We start from the raw sequence: 25,028 nt of genomic DNA on the forward strand, positions 1-25,028 counted from the left end.
TATAGAAAAGAGTCAAGATTGTTATCCTTACTACTTTACATTTTAACACATGCTTCAGTAAATGGAGCAGGAATATACTGAAGCCCTGCTGCAAATCCTCCATTGTAGAAGTGCTTGCATCTTGGCTGGAGTTTCTTTAGCCTTGTTTTGTATTTGTCTCCCTTAAATGTCTCAGTTAATCATTTCATACTCTTTCCATCCTTCACGTGAATATACCTGTTTAGCAGGCCAAAACTGAGACAAGAGAAGCAAAGAAAAGGCAAATACTATCTCAAGAGATATTCTTCACTTCTCCTGATTTCCAAGACTCATGCAGCAAGACCTCTGATTTCATTCTTTAGAGGCAAATTTGGAGGGGATGGGTCAGTCATTTAAGTGGGTCCCAATGCTTTTGTAGCTCTCCCACCCCCAAGCCTTTAGGGAGGTAAGCCACCATGCTAAATGAGTACAGTGGCACTGAGGACCAGGGTCCAGCAGGGATTCACCAGCCTTCCCCGTCTGTGGGACTACCCAGCACAAGGCAGGGTTGTGCAGAACCAGATGTGATGGCCTGGAAGGAGCTAACACAGGGCTAAGATGATCCAAGCACTTCTCACCAGACGTTTCTCCTGCAGCACACATGGTTCAGGGGATGACAGACCGTGTGAGCAGTGCCTGGGGAATGAGGAGTGTGACGGGCGCCCAGCAGCCATGGGCTCTCCTAGTGTCTGTCCTGTACTCCTCAGGGCTTTCTCTCCTGCTCTGCCTCTTCCAGTTTTAGAAAAACTAGTCCCAGTTTCCAAACTCTGTCCTGAGAGCCACTGTAAAAACTTTGCGTTTTCCAAACAGGGAGAATATCACAACCACTTGTAACCGCTGGTGCCTGCAAAGCCGCTGGGCTGCACAGCAGTGCACCCCCTGCAGAAGCTCTAGGAGCTGTGTCTTCAACTTGGCACAGATGTGAAATAAAACCAATCTTAATTCAGCTTCCAGAGATTTGTACCAAAAGACATCAGTTCAACGCAAATCAGAATTCAACCTGTGCAAAAGTTTACCAAGACGCTTGAAACCTCAGCAAATAAGTTCAGCAACATATTGTATTTACAATATTCAGAAAAAATTGTGTGAGGGATGGTTCTAGATCAAAGCCTGTGGCAACTCCGTTGGACATGAAACCACTTACTAAAAAATTATTTAAATATAATTTCCAAGCTACTATGAACTAAAATCAGCTACTTTCACTCATGTCACCAGAAAATTTAGAACTTGGAGAGAATCAGAAATATCAAAATTACAGGTGATTTTTTTTTCCAGTATTATGATTTTCATTCTTCTTGGTTTCATCTAAATTAGAAATAGAATAGAAATAATATTCAAGAATAAGATAATGCTTACTTTGGTTGGTTTATTGAAAAGGCAGGCTCCACCTCCATTGTTTAAAAATTCATGATACTCTTCAATATCACATTTGGAGAACTTGCTTGGAAGATAATATCTGCACAGAAAAAAGGTAGCAGGATTACTTTCTATAGTGCTTTTTATGCTATATTTTCTTTTTTCAAAATAGGAGGAGAAATACAATGTTATACTTTAGAAAAAGTACAAAAACACACTGTTCAGAATCAGAGTGACTATCTGCTTGTCACTCTAATTTGTAAATCATTTTAGTAAATGACAAAGAACTTTCAACAATGGCACAGAGCTCGTGGAAAGTGAGAGGTCTAAAACATTTCACTAAGTTATTTCATGCAAAATACCACAAATCTTATTACACAGTGTGTAGTTCTCACAAACATGACCTGTTCCACTAACGGGCCTGATCTCAGAAATACATTTATTTCTTCCCGTACATACCACAGGAGACAAAAATTGCTCATAGTTCATTTCTCTCTTAGATGAAATTGCTCTCCTGGCCCACAAAATTTTTATATGAGAGAGTTAAGCCATTTTAAAACATGCTTCTAACAAACATCAGCTAACATTTCAGTCTCCCTCTCTCATGTGCCCCACTGAATAAATTTCATTCGAGTACAGAGTGCCAACCTAAGGCACAGTGCACCACCTAAAAACAATATGATGCAGAGAATCTTTGCATGGATCTTTTCCACAGGGAAAGAATTTTTCCCAAAGTAACTTAAGCGATCTTTATATTTAGGTCTTTAGTCATGAAAGTACTTATGCTTCAAGCAGATCTTGGAATCTCAAGGGCTTTCCTGTATCAGCTCATCACTGGATAAAAAAATATTAGCAGAAGTGCTACACAAAATAATCCTACATTGCTGGGAGTGATGGCTTGCAAACCATAATTGGTCTTTTCCATCTCTAGTGTTTATGATTTAGGTCTAAAGACTACAGAGAATATTCACCATCCTTCATCAATAAGCTATGTAAATACAAGCTTTTTTTGTGTACCTAATTATTTGAAAGGTTTGGATTTCAGATAAAGAATTTAAAGACCATTAGATAAGGAATCACTTTTACAAGAATCAAGAATGCTTCTCAGATTGGCTTTTTAAAATACAAAAAATCAAAAAAATCCTACCTAGTATGTCTTTAGGTAGACAAGGTGAAAAAAGCACACCTTCACACTTCCAAAGAGCTTTCAATGAAATACGCTTCTTTGTTCAAAATTGTTCTAACAACAAAGCTATTGTGAAAATTTGCAGGTCAGTTTGAAATTAATTTAAAAAGGACTGTCTAGATCTAAAACTAGACTATTGTTTAATTCATACACATGATAAAAGACAGGACTGTAATATGAAGAATGAAGGTCTGAATACACACACTAGAAAGCACCAAATTTCATCTAGCAGCAAAAATTTGCTGATTAACAAGTCTTTAGATAAAATCTCTCCAGTGACATTGTATGTGGGTATAAGCATACTCAAAGTCCAATGGGAGCAGTTTTTCTAACATTATCACACAAACTGGAGGATAAAAAATTATAGATATAGATGAAAGATTCCAACAGAAACACTGAAAATGAGACATACTTAAGCAATTTGATAATAGTATTTCAAGAATTACGATGTGCCATTGTTTGTTCCCACAACTCAACAGCAAACTTGCAGGAGAAAAGAAACTAAGTATGTTTCTGCTTCTCTGCAATGACCTGGCTTGGCTGTTGAGCCCTGTGCTTTGTGAGTTAAACCAGCGGTCACTAAAAATCCTCACATTAACTCACTTATTCACACATTTCTTTGAAAATGTCTTTTCTACGTATGCTGTACAGATAATACCCTACTTTCTGAAAAATGATTCATGGAAAATATTCTGCTGAACCACAAAAGGCAAACGTTTTCACACCTTTCCTTTATGTCATTGTACGAAGGACATGACTTACCCCGTGTCTCCCATTATGCATCCAGACCACGTGTCCTCACACTTACACTCACCTGACGACAACAACAAAAAAAATTTACATCTTCAGTCTTGTGAGTCCAAAATAATACATTTCTTATCACAAAAACCACACTGTAGTCAATTCCATTTCATATTTGAATGCAAATTGAAAAGAATTCTTTGCTGGTTTATTGTACATCTTAGTTTAAGTGTATCAATGCACGCTGACAAACCTTCTTTCAAAAACGATACATGACTCTGCAATCCTGAGCTTTGAAAACAGGTCCTGTTTTAATTTCCTTCTCTTAAAGTGAAGTTAGGGGAAACTGCAGTGTCAGCCTCCAGAACTTGCAAATTGTAAGTCAGCTCTCCTGCCTTCTCCCGTGTCATGATATTTGATTCCCAAATTTTCAGAGTAAAAAAAATCAATTTTAACCCATCTTCTAATTTTTTAGTTCTCTTCTACTGCTATGCTAATGTGACTGGGGAAATCTTCACTTGAAAAAAAACCCCAAACAATAATGCACACAAAAATGCATAAAATGGTCTGTAAACGCAAGCCAGTACAGCAGGATCTAGCAGCTTCTTCCTCCACTCTCCCTCCCTTCCCCATGCGACTCCCTGGCAGGCAGAGGGCAGCCCTCCCTTCTGCCCTGCCAGGCTGCCTGGGACTGCTCTGGTCTCAGCCCTCCGCTTTCAAAACTCTGTCTTGTGTCTATTTCTGTACATACGCTTTGCACGTATACTTTCATCTTTCTGCAATTTGCCTTACTGAAATACACGAACATCAGTTTATTGCTTCCATTTTAAAGCCACAATTAAAAAGGAAACGAGGCTCTGCCCAACAGTTGCATTCTCCTCCCTCCCCACCAAAACCATGTCCTGCCCCTCTGCTCAGGCATAAGAAAGGGAATCACCACTATTATCATTTTCACTTTTACCCTGCCCCTGTATCAGGTTAATAATATGCAGCTGGCAAATTAATACTGAACATGTCAGTAGCATAGAGCATCCATCCTACGTTTCTGAATATTTTTTGAGAATACAATTATGAAAACTGCAAAAACCTTCACATGCAGATGTATCTCTGCATCATATACTGTCTTTACAACGCCTGAAAACAAAATTCACCTAAACAGAGTTCTATTACTCAATATAGTAATTTATTTTTTTCATATGTAAGCCACGTACGTATGCATGATCCAATAACTAAGCACTCCATCATCTAAATTGTTTCAAAAGTGTATTGTTATTTTAATCATCCATTGTTCTCTATGTGCTGTGACTTCATACAACATGGAAACAGGGAGGGTGAGGTGCTTGCTGGGGCCGGAGATCTGAATTAAGGCATTGCAGGTAAACAGGGGTTACTAAGAAGCTGAATACCAAGGTTACAGCAGAGGAATGGTAGCAGTAGTGTGGCAAATACAGGAGATTTGGGTAATCTACAAGAGGAATTCAAACAAGGCAAACAGGGAAAAAGCTATGTTGTCAAAACTATCCTGTGTAACAGGATTGGGGTGGCTCCTCATCATCCCAAGGTCTAATAACATATGTTTCTACCTTTGCGCCATAAGATGGCAGCCATTCAGTCTGTGGGCGTGACATCGATTTCCCTGAAACGAATGGAAGCAGCAAACGTCTTTATGATTTATTTTTAATGAAATGGTGACACCAGTGCTGCCGGCAGTTATGGGCAGGGGGATATCACAGTATTTAAATAGAAGAAAATTAATGATATGTCAGTCTCTCTTCATGTTATTACAAGAAAAATAAAAATATTCCAACATTGTGAGAAACATGGAGAAAAATACATATCAGAGAGACACTGATAAGATCCTCCACCTTTTAAGATTTTCTCTTGAGACAGAGTGAAAAAGTAAAAAAACTTACCACTTATAAGCTTTCTTCTATCTGAGAAAATGCCAATGTTTTGGGCCAAGGTCTGTGCCAGAGTAACTGCCATTAAGTCTGGCTTTCCAAACTGAGAGGTAGGAAAGAGTAATCAGTTACATACATGTATCTCAGACACAAGTGAAGCTTTTCTCATTTCAAGGCAATAAAAGGCAAAATCAGATGCACAGTGTTAAGAGTTCTTACTTCAGAGCAGCTAGATAATGGACAAGTGAGGAAAATGGCTGGCTTATGGACAAGTGTAGTAAGATAAAGTCTGTTTCTCTCTTGCCATTCTGGCTGCAACTATGAATGACACGATATTACAGAATCTGCTGAAAAGTATATTTGAATCTATACCTGACTTTATTCACTCATCACTCTTCATTGAGACATCCCTTTTATAGAGCTGCACTAAAACTCTGCATCAGCAAAGAAGCAGCAAGATATTTCGAGGAACATGTCTGCACTAATAAATTCTGTGCAGATAAATTTCCACCACCCATACCAGTATCCCCACCTACCTCATTCACACCTCCACCTTTAAGCAAGGAGCAGATTCCACCAGTGTGGGCTACACCACTCCGACTGCTCTGAAATCGACTCCCCCTTTGACAAAAAGGAAAAGAAAAGAAAGTTTACCGTGCTCAGCCCATGAGTTTTGCACCTATCCATCCCAGTATTCACCCTTCTGATTTTCAAATGAGAAACTGACATTTGCAAATGCTGGCTGCCAACACTACACTACAAACTATGCAAAACCAAAATGGGAAAAACAGATAACGACTCACAAACCTCACATGACAAATTATCTCCAGAAAAGTCATACCATCTTCCCTCCTCCTTCTCAGGCTACCTAATATAAAACCATAAGGGGACTATTTTGCCAAACCACCTGAATCTCACCAGTGTTTTGTTCGTTGGCATACTACTGCAGCAAGTGAATTCTGCTGGCACGGGTTACAGACAGAGTGCAGGAGAGGCCACCACGCTGCCAACGCATGGGTGACTAGTGAAAAGACACGTGTCTAGCTGGGCAATGCTGATATAGCAAAACTCAAAGGCAGATGTGTTAGTGGCTCCCTGATGCAGAGGAAGGTGAAAACTCCCTGGAACTGCAGTCGATCTCATCCAAGGGAAAGATGAACTCTGAGCCTAAATCTAATAATCTCTTTGGTGCTGACCACATCAGCATGAATGACTGCCATGACAAAATATACTGGTCGTGAATAAATATACTCTGCTCCACTTCAGAGTACTGATCCATCCAAGCTGTGGCAAATTGTTTGTTTCAAAGGAAAACAGAAAAACATCAAGAAACAATACAATGGGCTAACTGTGCTGAAGGCAGAAGTTCATTTGCAACCAGTGTACCATCACACCAGGCAACCCCACCTCCCAACTTAGCCGTGTCTCAGTCACAAACACAATTTCAGAAACTGATATTTCTAAGCAGTCTGTGAATGCAGTACTTCAAACATGAGTGGTGGTGTTATGACAGCACTGGAATTAGCATTACAGTGGTATCCAGAGTCCCAGTCACAGGGCAAATTGTCCTAGCCAATCCACCAGGATTCATAAGAACAAGACTTCGCCCAAAGACCTTACAGTATCACCAGAGAAGATACACAAAGGATGTGAGAAAACCCAATTCCCATTCTACAGATTAAGAACTGAGACATAGAGAAACCAAAATCTGCAAGCACCACTTGCAGATCTTACTAGCTCTCTTCATGGCAGAAGTCAATGACAGTAATTAAGCACATGCAAAAATTCTGAGAGGCTGGATACTGTGGCTGGGTATCCTGGCACCCTACCGGAGTCACATGAAAGTGAGGTGTTTAGGTTAAGTTTATTCATATAGGGTCCTACAACAGAGAGGGATAAGGACTCCAACAGAGCAATTCAGCTGGCCTGTCTCATGTGGATCAAAAATCTCAGCCACGAACCTCTCCTCTACATTTGTAGATATATTTTGTTATATCAATCTTATTTCCAAAACAATTAAGAGATTTAGAGAAAATAACATTCCTCCCAGCTTAGTCTTATAGCACGTCCCTCTGGAGAACAAACCATTGCAAGGATCTGAAACACCTCAGTAATCCTGCAGCGTGCAGGTCATTCAACAAAGCAAAGCAGGCCATAGTGCTTTTTGAGCAGGAAACCTCATTGGTTTTGAAACCACTGTTCTGCTTTTAAATAATATAACAGGGTTGTCCATGCTCTACTGCCAAAGAAACCAACCTCTGAGGGGGAATCATGCATCACCTTTCAGGCAGCTGTGGCTTGCAGAGTAGGTAATTGCACAGAATAACCAAGGATGCATGCGCATGTAGCTCAGGCTTAGTACATTAAAACTGAGAGTCAAATCTCTAGTTGCACTGGCAGGCAGTTTGTGCATTAACTTTTTCCCACCTCCCCATCAGAAACATTATTTTCTGAATTAGTGTGGATTACATACACAATAGAAAGGAGATGTATCAGTCATTTGTGATAAGCAACCCCCAAGGAAAGAAAAAAACCCAGTAATAAAACATCACACGAAGTTACGTACGAAAAAAGGTGAACTGCGTCACTTTTCTCTCTGATAAAATCCCTCCTATATTTCATAAACTCACGTAGGGTCACCAAGGGGTTTTCAGATATGGTGAACTTGTTATCAGTAGCCCAGGTTTCCATGGCAACCAATACTATCCTGGTGTTAAGTTGTTCTTTATATATCTAGTACATTAACAGAATGAACAAATATATTATGTCAAATAGAATAAAGGTGAGTTTTACCCCTTTTTTGTAATAGCTTGCATTTTTACATAACTAAATATTTAGCTTGTTCTAGCACACTTCAGGTTCTCCCAGGTGATTTTATCCCCTTTAAAACCAACAAACAAACAGGAAAACATAGTAAAATCTAAATTTAAGGCCTAATTCTTCAATCGGCTCTCTCAGCCTGCAAAAGATCCCTTGCAGGTCCTACACAGGCAGAGATGCATAGAAGGGAGATGGGATTTTTGAAAAATTACTACAGAACCACTCCACATAGTTCAAAGATTTGGAATTAATGGGTCTTTTATAATGTCCAGCTCATCCCAGGGACACACGAGGGCTCTCTTATACCAAATAGTGATGTATAAAACCACAGTTTTCACTGTTATACACTTCTACAGGAGTATTTAACCTCATGCTGGCTAAATCAGGAAAAAAGGGCCATCCTTTCAATGCTGGGGGTTAATACTCCACACCAAATACTTTCAAGAGTGAGAACCACATTTTTCTTTTTCTAGTCATACTGTTCTGTGGTGACATGAAAGAGCCAGCAGCTCATCCAATTCAGCATCACAAATATAATCCACATAATCCATCTGTATGATGTCGCTATTCTAAGTCATTCACTCAAATGCGCTTTTCCTGGAGAAATTTTAGTGCATTCTAATTTCAGATTGCCTTTTGGGTTTTGGGTTGTCAACATAGGGATCCAGTGTTTAAAATTGTCATATCTGCGGTGCTCTTTAAAACTCAGACTCAAGGGATTGATCCAGCAGGATACTTAAATGTTTGAAGCCACAAAAAATCTCTAATACTTTATGTTAGACAAAGGCTTTATAGGTGGCTGACTGTGGTTCTAGATGAAAATTTGTGATCTTCACATATGTTATTATTAGGTATACCATGAACTGACAACTCCTGCATCTATCGGCAGGAGAATCATATGACTCATCTCACACATAAAAGAACATTTAGTTGAGTGATACTTACTAAATCTGCCATGTTCACAACCGATTTAGCATAGCTGTTTGTATGGCCGACTGACAAGCGGTGCTTTTTACACTGCAAAACAAACATAGACAAGTTACATATACAGACTTCAGAAAAATAAGCTCCATTTCCAAAAAAGTATGAAGTAAAAAGCAACTACATCAACAGTAAAACCCCTGTGCAAGGTTTGGTCTCCTGTGCTGAATGTAATGTTAAAAAGCAATAGAAAATTGCTCAGAAATGCACATCACTGATACACTTTACAACAGCTGTTGTGAGGGATCTATTAATTCCTGTTCGGAAAGTACTCTAAGATTTTTACCGGAAAATGCTATAGGAAGAGGAACATACTGTTACTCTCTTCATTATCTTTATTATTGGCAATTTTAAAGTTAATTCCAAATGCCAATACAGAAATAAGCAGCTGGCTCCATGGACCAGAGGAAGAAGCACGAGGTTCATTGGTCCCTCTGGAAGCACCTGGGGAGGGTGAACGGTGAAAATGGCTCCAACTGTGCAGGGTGGCAGCTCCACGCTGAGTGTATCTGGAGTGCCGCATCTACTGCATGCATACAGAGTAATCCAAATACACACACGTGCTAGCCCAGACCATGGGGAAAGGGAGGAGCCCAGAGCATACAACAGTACCTTCTCCTGGGGAGGAAATTATTCAGCTTCTTTGACCACGGACATTCACTGGTATTTGCTTCAGAGAACAAACACCTAAGGGGACTGACTCTCGACCAAAATTAGGAAACGTTGTCCTTGGGGGGAATCAGCCCAGACAGATAAGGTCCAAGGAGGAAGTTGTGGCTTCAGTTCTTCAGGATCAAACACAATGACACCGATTTAGGGAATTCTGCATCCAGCATTGTCCATTTTAATCCAAGAATTTATTGCTATGCTCACCAAACCGAGCTGATGGAGGAGTACACTGTCCAAGGACAGTGTCGCATTCCTTTTACACTCTGATGTCTATTTTTGCCAATTTGGGTAATGCTTGAGAGGAGCAGCATATTACAGAACGGGTAGATAAATGTATAGATACGTTTTGATTTTAAAGCCATAAAGGATGATAAATACAACTAATGTCACCAGTTGGAGGGGCACCACCAGTCTCTGAACTTTATCCAGTTACTTCAAGATTGAATCCTACTGTTTGTGTTTGACACCACCACATCTTCCAGAAATACACTGTCTGGATTTGAAGAGTGCAAGTGATGGAGAATTGACCATTTCCTTTGATATTCCTTTCATTAATTATTAATCATATTCACTGACAGAAATCTGTGCCTTTTCCCACTTGAATGAGCCTGTTTTCTCTTCAATACACAAATCTTTATTGTGTGTCTTCCCACTACATTGAAGAGCCTATTTATGTTCTCCTAGAGAAAGTATACAATCTTAACAAAATAATTTTCTCTATATTGATTTTGATGTATCAAAAAAAAACCAGTCACTATTAATCCTCCCATTGTCAACAGCTGCTGCACAACTGCAATAACTGCATTATTGATTGCTAAGTGGCTATAACTAAGATAAGTGCTCAAAAAAGCCAGAAAGAAAATCATCATCTTAAGTTACACTGACATTAGTTACTTTATGACACAAAGCTTTATTTATGACCCTTCTTTCTGATACTCAGGCCTCGTTGCATTTTTGGTAAAATTACCATGCCAAAATTCAGAAGCAACTTCATCAATGGTTAATGAGACCATAATCTCTTCTCTTAAGGGCATACTTAATTTGTTCTGGCCATATATTGTTCTTTATTGTTATCCTTTATGGACCAATTAAGACAACTTGATGTTAATAACTGTAAGATGTTGAAGTGTGTCAGTCTTACCATTAGATGATCATTTACAATCATTAACTCAATGTATTTTGTTTCCTCTTCAACTTTACGTGGAATCTGACGAACCTATAGAGAAAGTACAACTGTAAGAGTCTAACAGAGTACAGAGAGAGTGTAACTGGTAACTAGAAATGGCTTCAGAAACCAAACTTCTCATGCATAGATTATTTCCCTACTGTCTTAATTCTGGTCTCAGATATTGATGAAACTTCTGATGCTTACTTGCATCATTTTAAAAAATTCTTGCACCTCCACCAGGACATTTGTATGACCTTAAACAATGAAATCAAGTCTTTCAACCCATCTAATCCCAAGTTTAGGTTTTTTTTAAAAGAAAGAGAATCCTCAATGGGGCCTATATCTCTAAAAATGGCTTGTGTCAGCTATAAACTTTTTTTTCCACAGAGAAAGGGATGCCTCCTGCATTTGTTACGGAAAATCTCTGTAACAATTCTATTATTTATTCGCACACTGCTCAATTCACACAGTGAACGTAGTGCTCACCTCTGTGTTATGCTTACTTTACATTTAAAAACATTTACAACTGTGCTTCTTCATGGTATCCTTGTTTTCCTGGGTTTTCCAGGAGAGTTATTACATCGTTATGATTTAAAAATGCAGAGTAATGGCTATTTTATAGAAAGGTAGCAAACCACCTGATATAAAGTAAGACCCTCAAGAATGACTTCTGGAATTTCTCCAATGTCTTTCTCACCTCTCTTGAGGCTTGCATTAGTTAAGAGATGTTAAAGTCATCCTCCCCTCCCACTGCTCTCAGTATTTCACTTTTGCCTTCACTGTTCAGCCCCCATGACCCAGCTCTGTTTTGACCTGTACCATTATTTGAGCTCCAGTCCTAAAATGTAAAGAATTGCTGCTATCTTTCCAGAGTACAAACATTTGCACTTAGCGGCTCCCCCACTTTAATAAACAGGGATGAACTCTCAGTTTAGAATATTTATATTAATTCAAAGTCAGTTGAGATAAAGTAGCTACTTGTCACCATTGCAACATAAAAAATATTTGTAAATGTTTCATTAATTGGGAGTTTCTGGTAAAATTCTATACACAAGAGAAAATATTTTAGCTACTTTTGCAGTTTAGCAGTGTTTAACAATTTTGTAACTCTTCAGGTAGGCTATGTCCAAGAGAACCCAACAATGTTTTGTCAACATTAGATACCTCTTTTTGTAATAGCTGTATTGATATAGAGACCTCATGCCAAACCAGCAGCAGGACTCCATCTGGACAAATGAATTCAGCAGACACAAAACAAACTTGATGTCATTTTACTTAAAAACAAGCATATTGGCACATACCTGCCTTTTACTTCTTTTGTGTCTTGGCTTTACAACAAACTTCTGTGATGTAGTATTCATTTGCCAGAACTCTAAGCAGAAAACACAGGCAAATACATTGAATGTTTACAGGAATATAGCGCAACAATTAGTGACCCTGATGCCACATGACAGTAGTATGGCATTCTTCCGCACATCAGATGCAGTAACAACTCCTTTTTTCAAGTTTCCAGCTAGAAAAGAGGCAACATTACAGATGCTTCCCAGTAACAGGGTTCTTATTAAAAGCTCTACTAGTGATAATCTGGGTCTGCTGAAACAGATGATCTGTGGGTGTCACGCTTCAGAAAGTGGAGCAGATGTTCTACGCCAAAACTTCACCAACACTGGGCATGTAATATTATTAGCACAGTGCTTCCATGGAGTGAATCACATTTTCGGGAATTCAGCAGACATTCACAGAGCTCTCGCAATAGCTACCTAAATTAATAAGAAGAGCACGGAAGGCAGAATTAATGCTTTAAGACAATTATATTCACAAAGTAAAATATGTTAGAGTTGGGAGAAACCTTATGAGATTTTGGCAATGCTCACTATCAATACAATATTCCTCCCTGATAATCCCACTGTGTCTTTTATTTCTTAAACCTCTCCTCATAAGCACCAAGTAGTTTATTCTTTTACCAAATCCCTTTCACCAAATCTATTACTAGCCGCTCACGGAAAGGGACACATTATAAACTAAGCAGAAGACAATTAAGAAGACCCTTTTAAATGTCCAAGAAGTATTTTTCCATCTTTAATTTTAGATTCATAGTCCCTGCCTCACTTTTCTCTATACAACAGAAATCTCTTTCCTTATCTTGTATAAACATGATTACTATTCACATAACCCCAAGAAGATCTTTTTTTGAGACACGTAAATTAAATATTTGCAGTTGCTTATTTTGTAATATGTCTTTTTCCTTTGTCCCCTCCTTTGTACTTTCTCCAGCTTTGGACATCCTTTCAGTGTCCAGGGATTGAAAACTGCTTTCAGTATTGCAGAATGATTTCATCAATCCTGCAGAGAAGTAGACAGTACTATAGGAGGTGTGTAAATTAAAGGACTTCCAGTTCACATACCTTTGTACACAACTTCCAGTTGTTACAAAATCCTAAAAACAGTTCAGTTTCACTGATGAGACAGGAAAGTTTCTCACAGCTCCACCTCCCACCTGCTGTATATTAACTGTGCAATTTCTGCATTAGGTTCAAACAATAGCATTAAAAACAATGCTGATAGGAATTTGACAGGGCCGCCATATCAGCAAAACCTTAAAACATGAAGCTGAATTGACCATCTGACAAATCATTACCAGGTGTAAGTGCTAATCTTAACCAGAAGTGGCTAGTTACTGATAAGTCAAACCAGGAAAGCAAAGCATAACTAACTGGTATTGTCTTGGGTAAATCTTGGGGATTATACTGTCATTTTGGTATGTGAAGTTTGCAAGTATCTTTTTACAGAGGGGCCTGGACAATCATAGGCCATTTGCTTAAAAATGTTTTCATGGTTACACCAGTGCACTGGAGGATTTCCTTTACAAAAAGGACCTAACATAAATTAAATCACATCCAAGGGTCCCTATTTATTGCTTAAAGACCTGCAGTCTCTAGAGCTCACAATGATGAGAACTAAATCTTGAAATTTTTTTACAAATTTGTTTTGATTATGCTTTACATATGTTGTTTAATTTAGTCTGTGTTCTCGTGCCACACAACTGGCCCTCAACCTGTCATTTTAGGTTTCATATCATGGTTAATGAAACTGGTAAAAATACAACTTTTCAATCAATAAAATCATAGAATCATAGAATGATTTGGGTTGGAAGGGACCTTAAAGATCATGTGGTTCTGCGCCCCCTGCCACGGGCAGGGACACCTTCCACTAGACCAGGTTGCTCAAAGCCCCATCTAACCTGGCCTTGAACACTTCCAGGGAGAGGGCATCCACAACTCCTCTGGGCAACCTGTTCCAGTGCCTCACCGCCCTCGTAGTGCAGAATTTCTTGTAAAATAATAATGTACAATATGTATATCGGGTCTCAGATAACTTTACCAGCAACTGCGATCATTTTACACACCATCGGAAGTCAGTCATCTCTAGAGGGGAATGATGCAGCCATTAACGTTAACACATTAACACACATTAACACTGCACTATAATTCACAAGCTGGATGAATTCACACAGGGTGCATTTCCAGCCAGGAACCCTCAGGCAAAAGAACATGACCAGTGAAATCACAGGAAATGTAGATAGCTGAGAAAGCCTAGCGGAAATTTTGATGGGAACATATTACCTTGAAAAAGTGTAATGAGGATTCATAGAATCGTAGAACCATTTAGGTTGGAAAAGACCTTTAAGATCATCTAGTCCAACCATAAACCTAACACTGACAAGTCCCACTAAACCACGTCCCTAAGTGCCACATCTACACGTCTTTCAAGTGACCTCAAAAGAAAAGGACATCTGTTATGCATTATTTGAAAAACAACACCTTCAATAACAGTGTTGTCTAAGACCGTGCCAGGGCACTATATGTCTCAATACAGATTGTGAGAAAAAATACAGTCTACTAAATTATGAAGTCAAATGCTCTAAGCATGCCAAGTCATCCATCCAAGCTTTCCTTATTTAAAGTCCTCATTACCTCCTCAGGCTGTTGCAAAGTACAGTACAATTAATTCTCTTCTGCAATAGCTTGCTTTTTTTTTTAATACCCAAGGAGCAAAAGAATGTAAAAAGTACATTGCTATTGAACTATGGTATAATAGTGCGTGCTTTTACTATCAGTGATATCAAGTAATCCCTATTACTTGACTTTTTTGCCTTTCTAACATCAATATTGAAGCTGATGATACAACCAGTCCATTCCTAATGCAGTTCTGAGTGGAAATCTTAGCTTACACACAGACTCTTTTAAAGATAAGAAGAAAATCTTGACATCAAGGAAGATCTCCTTAGCCTGGGCAAATTGATAAATTATGACAGTAATAAGGAACATAAGAAATACTGATGACGTAACCCAGCACAGTGCTTGCTACTAATAATAATGATTCTGCTGTAGTACTTTAAAAAAATCAATCACAACAATAATATTAGCAACTAATTGCAAATATTGTTTAAAGGAAACAAAAAAAGAAAACTCAAGGCAACAGTCAGCACTCTCCAGAGTGGGGCAGTGCTCAGCAGAGACACTGATGGGGCAGCATGTGCAAGGAGCGAAGGAGAAGGTGGGGCAGGGTGTGCAGCAGGCAGGGGGATGAACGATAGAGCTCCTGTGGGCACAGGGAAAAGGGCGGGGAAGCAGAAGGTGGTGTGGACTGCTCTCATCCTCTGGAGCTGTGGCTATGCATGGAGGATGACTTAAAGACAGAGATAACTTGAATAATCACAGACAAATTAAAACGGTGGGATTCATAATGAGGATATAATCTATTACATCTACCGAAACTTTCACTACAATCCTCAGAAACGCCTTTCCAAACAGTTTTACAAAAACAAGTATGGGCATGTAGGAGAGCAGACTGTGAGTTAAAGTTTATTTCTCCATATATGGGATCCTAAACATAAAGCGATACAAGATTAGCACCTTCTACCTCTTATCCACATTACAAATATTCGTATAATTAAGACCACTAGCACTCCACAATTAAATCTCCTTTTCAACTTCTTCTACAATCTTGTGATTCTAATTCAATCTAATGGCAACATCTTCCATTATGTCACATGCCTGGCTTTGTACAGCAAAGCCAGCAACTATTTACATGTTATCTATGGTAAAATCAAAACTGCACAAGCATACCTGGATTTCTGTGAAAAAAACCTGAAGCCCTATTTTGACAGCCCTGAAGCCCTATTTAACCATGGTATGTGTCTAAGATGCATGTATGTAGGAAGCTTCACGATACAGATGTTGACATCTTGCCCTGCATGAGCCTTTTGTGCTGCCCCTCCATCCCAATGCCTCCTCCACCTTGCCTGGGCAACCATCAGCAGAAGATGTGAGGCACCAAGCTGGGATACTGTTTTGTTTAGACTCAGAAAGATTCCTTCTTCAGAACTGAAATCAAGCTGACCCAATTGTAGCGATTTCCCTTGTTTTTTCTCATTATCTCTCTGAATGATTCTACTTTGCTTAACAACTAGCAAACCTGCACACACTGTGCTCCAGGAAAGGACCCATCTATGTGCAGTACACAGTACACAGACCTCAGATCCAAGTGTTACCATAGGGCAAACAGTTTGTAACAAGATGACCGGGCATCTGTAACTCTCCTGAAGAAATTGGTCTAGAGGTAGTTTTGTGACAGTATCTATGAAGGACAGTTTTATTTATCTAGGCTATATTTTGTAGAGTAGGAAAACACGTCTGTAAAACTGGCAAATCCTTGACAGAATGGGGATATGCCATAAATACTGCAATTTTAGCTTCAATTAACAAGCCAACTTCTCAGATGAAAACTCGTTTTTTTAAAAACCTCTTCTCCCACCACACAGAATATAAACTGTTTGTTCATCACTAGAAGCACTTGAAACCACTTCTGCCTCCAAATTCATTTGTACTGAAATGTACCTGCACTACAGCCAGTACTGTGAAAGATGCGGAACGGACTGGAGACGAGAGTCAGTAAACAGCAACGATATTTGGCAAGTTCTTGTCTCCCAGGCTTATGCTCACACCATGGTACTCACCCTGTATCTCAAAATAGGAAAAATCCATGGAGAGTTATCAACCACTGGCAACGTGGAGTTTATTTTCATCATCTTTAGGCTACTTTAGTCCTCTCTTTTCTACAACGACTAGCATATAATGCAGTCCATAGACCGTGTGACTTGTTAAGAGAAACATAATCACAACATGGAGGTCTAGGAGAGGTTTGATTCATTGGATTCAGGGTTTTTTCAGTGCTTCAGGTTCTTTTCCAGTGCTTTCAGTGTTTCAGATTCTTTTTTTTCAGTGCTTTTTTATTTAATCAGGGAAGAAGGAGATACACAAACAAACAATATACTAGCAGAAGATTATCTATCAAATACCATTAACAAATTTGGCCTTAGACTAAAACAAGTCAGTAAGTCATGAATATTAAAAAATCATACCAGATGGCAGGTCATCCGAAGGAAACTCAAACAACTTGGATTTGTAAACAGAGTGGAAATGGAAGTCATCCTGAAATAGTAAATAATTGCATGTATTAAACCTGGATAAACTAATCCACCTCATGAGCATTAAATAGACAGTTCAAAAGGTCCTGGTTATCCAACATCTACACTAGTGAACATGCAAGTTGCAAGGCACCATTACTCTACACTCTTCTCCTTTTTCCAGCTGTGATGTGATTACTAACGCCACAGTTAATCATCTTTTATTTGAAATATCTGAGTACATCAAACAGAGTGGCTGAGCATACTTAGAGCTAGGCTTAAGAGAGCTGCCCAGGGAACAACAATGAGAGTCACAGGAGCTGCTGAACTGGAGTTGAGACCGAACCAGGAGGAGAGGGATGTAATGAATCCAGAGCGGGAAGTGCCAGAGAAGGGGACAGGGCACTCACAGGCTTCTCCTGCTGGCTCCAAGGGACCCTCATCACCCTCTGGTGCTGCACTGCTCTACATCCAAGTGTTACAGAGTACACACATATACATGTACCCCTGCCTAATTTTTGGAGGTCTACTTTTGTCTGTGATGATGGGGACTCGCATATGAGGTAAATGAGTTGGGAATGAGGGGACGACCCTTTGGGCCCAGAGCCTTACGCCTACCCTGTACCCATGAATGTCTGTATTCAAAAAACAACACAGCAGGACTCCTATAAGTTCTACTTACATCTGAAGTGTAGTTTTCATCTGGCTCTATAAGGTAAGTATGATTTCCATCATAGAACATCCCACTGTCAAGAGCAGGAAATGTAAATACTGATTTAATAAACAAATACAGGTGCAACATGGAAGTAAGTTTAAGAAGTTGATATATTTTAAAAATTTAAATGTTTAGAAAAGGAAGCAGTTAAAAATGGTTTCAGGAACTGAACATAATTCTGAGTCAATCTTCTGTTTCTTCGCTTCAGAAAGAAAGATATTCCTGCCGTGGTGATATAGACTCTTCTTTCTTCCCCAAAGCTTCTCTACAATACATATATACACCACAAAAATTGGCTAATTTAGCCAACTGAAAATCCAGTTCAGAGCCCCCACTCCCATGCAAGAGAGATCTACCTGCAACAGATAAACAAGGGACCTGTCCTTCAGAACATGCATATTTGGAATATGCGCACAGCTTTCCCCCAAATAAAAACATTATTGAATTGAATTGATCCTTAGGTTTTAATGGTTTTGATTAACTCTTTCCTCAGTAATTTCATATAGTACCAAGTACAAAGGGCATAATGCAGTCTTTGGGGCACAGAGGGCTCTTTGGGGTATTTCAGCAATAGTAATTATGACAGACGGTCTTTTCAAATTGAGTTAGTTTAAGTTTATATTTGTAGGAAACATTAATGGCTATATGCATTACCATATCAATATGGACATTATATGATGTTCATGATAAGGAGATAGGAAACTCCATCAAACAGGCTTCCAGTGGGTTGTGGTGAAAAGAGATACAGAGGACCAAGCCTTCTGCCATACCCATGGTTCTGGCAAAGTACTTGTGGTCTCTTTTCTTAATGGCATAAAATCTTCTCAACCACAGAAATTTTAAGGTCATTCATGATAAGCACATTGCTATGTATCTCAGAAAATCTGTCATTTTGCTTGCCCACACACAATCACCAATTTTCCATGTTAAATTCCAGCACACAGTTCAACTCTAAATGAACAACAAACTGAACTGTTAAGGTTCTCTAAATAGATGAAGATAGTCTGTGACAGTAACACCAGATGCTTTTGCATTACCACTCAAATGTCCAACAAAGGTGAGGTCCATTTCTGCAAGGATGTTTTCTATTGAGTTACCTTAAGTTTACTTAGGTAAAGAGCGTACTGAGGTTTAGTCTTTAACATAATGCAGGATACACAAGTGTGGTTGAATTGCACCTTAAAAGAAAGTGTTGATACAGACATTACTCTGTAAGAGCATAAAACCAAAGGGCTTTTCTAATATCACTACCATTCTCATCTTCAACCAAATCAGCATTTTTTTTGTAATAATTTTGCCTTTATTGCAGTGGCATACACGCATGGTTGGGATTAGGCTGTATCAGCATGTCCTTTTCGAAGTGCCACTACTAAGAGCTTTAAGCTTAGCCATAAATATGAGCTGTAAGTTCAAACTTGGCACACAGTACATAACAGCAGCAGGAAAGCAAAATTATTTATTTATTTAGATTACGCTTTAGCAAACTTCTAGGCATCAAAAAAAAACCCATCGGAATTATAAACAAGAAAACCAGATACTTTTCTTTTTTCTTAGGCAGCTTTTTGGTTTTTTAATCAGCAAAATTGATTTTGGTTCTGCACAGAACCAGATGCAGTCAGTAAAATACTGTCATTCTTTTCCTGACTATTAAGAAATATAAGCATATATTAAGCTTGTAAACCATTACAGCTATTGATGAGCATACTTCTCTTAATGTCATTCACTTATGGGGTTAACCACGTAGCATTCATAGAATTAGCTTGGGTTATTGACTGTATAACATACATCAAATGCGATCACAAGTCTATCTACAACTTAAAGCTGTTTCACCTTTCAAATAACCTGTGCCTATTCTTTGGAAATAAAATACTGTCTACACAGCTTAAGATAAATACTCTAGCACCTGCTGAAGCTTCTTTGCCTGGGAATAAGATGAGATTTGGGAACATCCTTCAGCTCGTCATCAGGCAAAACTTCCTTCCCTCTAATTGCAATTTTACTTAAGCACAGTCTGCAAGACGAAGCGCTACGAGCAAACGGCTTCTTGTGCAACTGTTGCACCCAGCAGCACTGACCTCTGATCAAGTCACTCAACAGTGACAAGAATAATAGTCACGGCTGACCTACAGATCTGACTTGCCCACTCAAAGCATTCATGGCTCTTTTCCAACCGACTTCAATAGTCCAGTGGTCTGTGAACAAATCACACACTCACGGATGTGTTAGGGAGAAAGCAATAGCAAAACACAGGCCATTTCAAAAACCTGAATTTTGATTATGTATATACTTCAAACAGACAAATTTCTAGTCGTGAAAGTCTAATTTGCAGTAATAACAGCAGTTTTTATATTCACCACCAGTGGGCAGCAAAATCATAGACCAACCCGTCTGTGCCACCCGCCTTGAAACACAAGGCTGCAAGTCGTGCCTGACTATAGCTTATTTATATCCCAGCAACCAGTGTGTTTTGCATTCAAAGCTTTTTAACTCATAGGAAACTGTGGTTACTGCATATCCCACAGAAAACAAAAAATTCCAAATAAAATGTCTCGCTCAGAGTTAAGGTTGCAGAGATACATTTTTCATTAGCAAAGTCATTAAGAAGCGAAGAAATTAATAATTTTAAGTATTCTATCAGCCAGTCATCCGATTAATTTAACTAATAAAAGGAAGACCACAACATAGACATTACCAACAGAAGAACTCATAATTTATGATTAAAAAACCACAACATTTTCTCACGTGTATGAAAAATTCTGCTGTTACTGGCCAAGATCTAGAGGTACTAATAAGTAAAAGAGATTAGCATGAACTTTGGGTATATGAAGCTTGTTATTCTGTTAAAGGCATCTGTTCTGTCTTATGCACTTCCTAAAATTCAACAAAGCAAAGCTCCTGTCCTGCAGACCTTATTAGAAGGTAACTCTCCCCAGCTTCCCTTATTCCAGTGAGAAGCTCCGAACTGTGGTTGGAGCTAAGAAGCTCCGATTGCCAGTGTGAGTTTCTAGCAATTACTTAGCATTTAAAATCGACTGTGGAGGAGCTAGTTGTAATGATGGAAATGCAGTGTCAGAGAATGTGAGTTTAATACAGCTGCTCAGGAAAACATTACTTTCTCATACTGGATGCTGAAATTACCAGCCTGCTACAGTAAGCTTCATATTGCATTACTGTGTGAAGGGTAACTCTGCTAAAACTTTATTGTATCAGGAAAAAAAAAAAAAAAAAAAAAAAGATGCTTCTCAAGGGAGAGCTGAATTATACAGGGAAAAAATGCATCTTTCATCACATAACTGTGTTAGAAGGGACCAATTTGAGTATCAGGCAATTTAAGAATACAGAGCAGCAGGAGGGTCAGTCTTAAGAACAAACCCAGAAAAGGAGGGCAGGAAAGGACATATGCAGGCTCTCCTTCCTTTCTGCTTTTTCTCCTAGGAGTTAGCAGGGGCCAAGACCTAATGGATCACTGCTAATGGAAGCCATGCAGTGGCTCAGGATGCATTAGGATGCTACTATTTTTAGGCTCGCTGTCCATACTGAAACTGGGCTCCGGTTTCTTGAGCTGTTCAACCTTGATCATAAAAGAGAGAAACACAGCTGTAAATCAGACAACTGCAAGGATGACAAGTCTTCTGCATGCATTCTCCCCCTTCCTAACAAATAATATACAAATATAAGAGAAAGACACTACTTAAATGTGTGTACTTATATGGCTGATACCAAAACTACAGAATAGCTGGAGACAGACAATAAGCTGAAGAAGAGTTCCATCAGCTAAGCCCTGCTCCCTCAGAAAAAGGCAACGCTCAGGTAATCGCCACACAGGCTCACTTGCTGCCATGACTTTTCAGGCTGATCTCAGTATCAAAAGCGCTGAGATCCCATAATTCCCGGATTCAACAGACATTGAAGTTACTTGGTTGCTCTGAAAACCTGGCTAGCATCTTTCAATAGCGCCAAAAGCAGACAGGTCCAAAAGCTGTACAATCAACACACAGCTCCATGCAACCTTCAGATGACAGGCACTTTAATTATATTATCACTAAATGATGTACTTTAAAAAAATTATTATTGCACAATCTTATATCCTTTCTTCCAGATTTTCCAAGATTTCACTGTATCAAAGGTATTATCCCATGCACGCAGGTTAAGGCCACAATTCTGTGAAGAAAATGGATAGGACAAGAGAAACTCTAAACTGACACTTTCCTTTGTAAAGAGAGTAAAAATGAAAGATAAAATACATCATTGTAGCAACAAGAAAAGAACACAATTTCCAAATGGTTCGTGTCAATACTGGCAGCGTTTTTAGTCTTGTAGAATAGGATGTTTTCAGCTACTTTTACTCTTCTACCTCTACAATAAATTATCTTAAAACAATACCTGGCCACTGTCATATGTCCTCAGTTTAAAAGAAAATTAAAAGAAACTTCTGTGCTTTGTCAGTGAATTCTGAAAACCAACAAACAAGGATTTTGCGAGGTTCAAGCTGAACCCATTTTTTCTAAAGACTGTTGAGTACTTAATATTGGTGACAAACTAGTAGGAAAATAAATAGCACTTATTTTACTATAAACAGCTTTATTTTGCTTAAAAGACTAATAAGCAAAGGCCAGTAAAAACAAAACAGCAGACTTACTGTAATCCATGGCATGTTGACAAGGCAACAAATGATACAGGATTTCCTCGAATTTCTCCCTGATAATAGCAATGTTCTCCTCCCTGAAATTGGAAATTGAGACTGTAAATCCACAGGACGTCCCACGCTATCACACTCCATGCTGTCAAACAGTGCTTTTTCATAAATACATTGCCAACCCACTGACATGGCACCAAGAATTGACTACCACTCACAAGGGTGTTCATCCCATCTCCTTTTAGCCATGGTTTGGTACCTAGACAAACATCATCATTTCAACTCTCTACACAGAATGGAGATAGTCTCAGTGTTAAATCCCTGGCATCCTGAGACAGATTTCTGAGACAAGTGACTCCAGAAGTGATCATCTTTCTTCATTGACTAGGAAAAGAGTTAGAAATAGGGTGCTTAGACTCAACACCTGGTCTGCACATGGCTACATTGGACAAGATGAACTCTGCTCTGAGGGTAAGGCAATTTCCTGCTCCTGAGAAGAAAGGTATGCTTATCAAATAATAATAATACTTGATTAAAAAAGAGAACAAATCGGAAGTGCTCACTAGTGCTTCAAAAGTAATGGAAACTTTAAGTATAACCAAGCAGTAAAGGAATGTAATGAAAATTAATATTTGACTCTTCTCTTCTGCAAATAAAATATATGCCTTTCAAATCAAATCCAGCAGACCTTACTCAAAAAATCCCCCCTTAGTTTCACAGAAGACACATGGATAGCCAAGTAAGCCCTACTGCACATGCATTGAATGTATTCAGTATTGCACCATGTCAATATTTGCATGCAAAATTAGAAAAACAATTCAAACATCCCTTAAATGCTCACTGCCACTCTACCCTGCAGAGGAAACTACCTATTACTGCCTTGCCAAATTCAGCTATTACTGCACTACTGTTGGTTAAAGGACTATGAAGAAGATTTTCAGTGCTTTTTTTTTTTTTTAAATAGCGACACTTTACTATTTCCGTTCCCTACCAGCAAATGTATGAATAATCTACCTAGCCGAATGTACCCAGCCATGTGAATATTTATGTCCATTTACTGCAGGGAGGGAAAGGCATTACAATTACTGCTTTTTCAGATGCCAGCAGCCACTTGCATGATGCACAGCACAGTCATTTTAGATATCTGACATTAAATGCTCTTGGATTTTATTTTTCAAATACGAAAAAAAAAAATAATCAAGATCAGGCAAAAGGGAAGAAAACACATAGAATATGTTGATAGTTCTGCGCTTTGATCAGGAAATCCTGTTCTCTTTTCTACAAGGTGTACAAACTACTTTTGAAAGCAACTACAAAGTATGGGCGCCTGTTCTGAGGTACACTCCTTAAGAGAGTATAGGAGCCTGTTTGACAGAGCGTGGCTGCTCGCAGGGAAAGAGACCTGATCTCAACCTGGTCACTGGAAATTGTTAGTTCCTCCTCAAAATCTTCTCTGGAGTATTCATGCATGCCGTGCTGCTGTTGGACCCCAAAGCACTCAGCGCCGTGTACCTGGGGGCAGCTCGCAGCTGCCGTGACCAGCAAGAGCAGGCTACAGAGAAATGCAACACCTGATCTGACAGACTACGAGTCTGACACTATTGGCAGGCTTGTTGCTTCACTCTGCGAGGAAAATCCCTGTGGCATATCTTCCGTTAAGTGTTACGCTTTTTGTTTTTCCAATTTCTTTCAGTCTCGTTATTTCCTCTCTTCTACACATCACTTCTTCCCTCCACTTGCTGCAGTGACAGCAGCCACCTCCGCTGCCTATCCACCTGAGCATCTTTTTCTCTGTGTATCTGGTGCAGATACAGAACACCTTCACCAAACTGACCTGCAGAGCGACCACCGTGCTACCCATCGTAGAATCACAGAACGCTTTGGGATGGAAGGGACCTTTAAAGGTCATCTAGTCCAACCCCCCTGCAACGGGCAGGGACATCTTCAACTAGATCAGGTTTCTCAGAGCCCCATCCAAGCTGTCCTTGAATGTTTCCAGGGATGGGGCATCTACCACCTCTCTGGGCAACCCATTCCAGTGTTTCACCGCCCTCATCGTGAAAATTTTTTTCCTTATATCTAGTCTAAATCTACCCTCTTCTAGTTTAAAACCATTACCCCTTGCTCTGTCGCAGCAGACCTTGCTAAAAAGACTATTCCCATCTTTCTTGTAGGCCCCCTTTAAGTATTGAAAGGCCGCAATAAGGTCTCCCCGCAGCCTTCTCTTCTGCAGGCTGAACAACCCCAGCCCTTTCAGCCTTTCCTCACAGGGCACCTCTCTACTAAGATGTCTGCAGAAAAATGCTACTACTGCCACGCAGGTGATGTTCAACAGGCTGTGCTGATGTTTATGTGGCTCATGTCCATG

At 39.3% G+C, this 25,028-nt stretch overlaps 1 protein-coding gene across 7 annotated transcripts in view; it reads right to left on the reverse strand.

The window, feature by feature from the left end:
- ADAM22 (ADAM metallopeptidase domain 22) overlaps positions 1–25,028 on the reverse strand; it is a 140,814-nt gene that overhangs the window by 40,468 nt on the left and 75,318 nt on the right. For all 7 annotated transcript variants that reach the window (XM_087775578.1, XM_087775561.1, XM_087775550.1 and 4 more), the window contains exons 5-15: positions 22,664–22,746; positions 17,992–18,055; positions 17,265–17,334; positions 12,142–12,212; positions 10,814–10,888; positions 8,968–9,039; positions 7,769–7,935; positions 5,739–5,823; positions 5,215–5,305; positions 3,323–3,374; positions 1,375–1,474 (exon numbers count right to left, since the gene is read on the reverse strand). In XM_087775578.1, coding sequence (XP_087631704.1) covers positions 1,375–1,474; positions 3,323–3,374; positions 5,215–5,305; positions 5,739–5,823; positions 7,769–7,935; positions 8,968–9,039; positions 10,814–10,888; positions 12,142–12,212; positions 17,265–17,334; positions 17,992–18,055; positions 22,664–22,746 — 930 coding nt within the window. The remainder of the gene's footprint in view (positions 1–1,374; positions 1,475–3,322; positions 3,375–5,214; positions 5,306–5,738; positions 5,824–7,768; positions 7,936–8,967; positions 9,040–10,813; positions 10,889–12,141; positions 12,213–17,264; positions 17,335–17,991; positions 18,056–22,663; positions 22,747–25,028) is intronic.

The sequence above is a fragment of the Nipponia nippon genome, unplaced genomic scaffold, assembly GCF_047370975.1.
Source record: "Nipponia nippon isolate SJK-2023a ecotype South Korea unplaced genomic scaffold, ASM4737097v1 scaffold_1, whole genome shotgun sequence".
NCBI lineage: Eukaryota > Metazoa > Chordata > Aves > Pelecaniformes > Threskiornithidae > Nipponia > Nipponia nippon.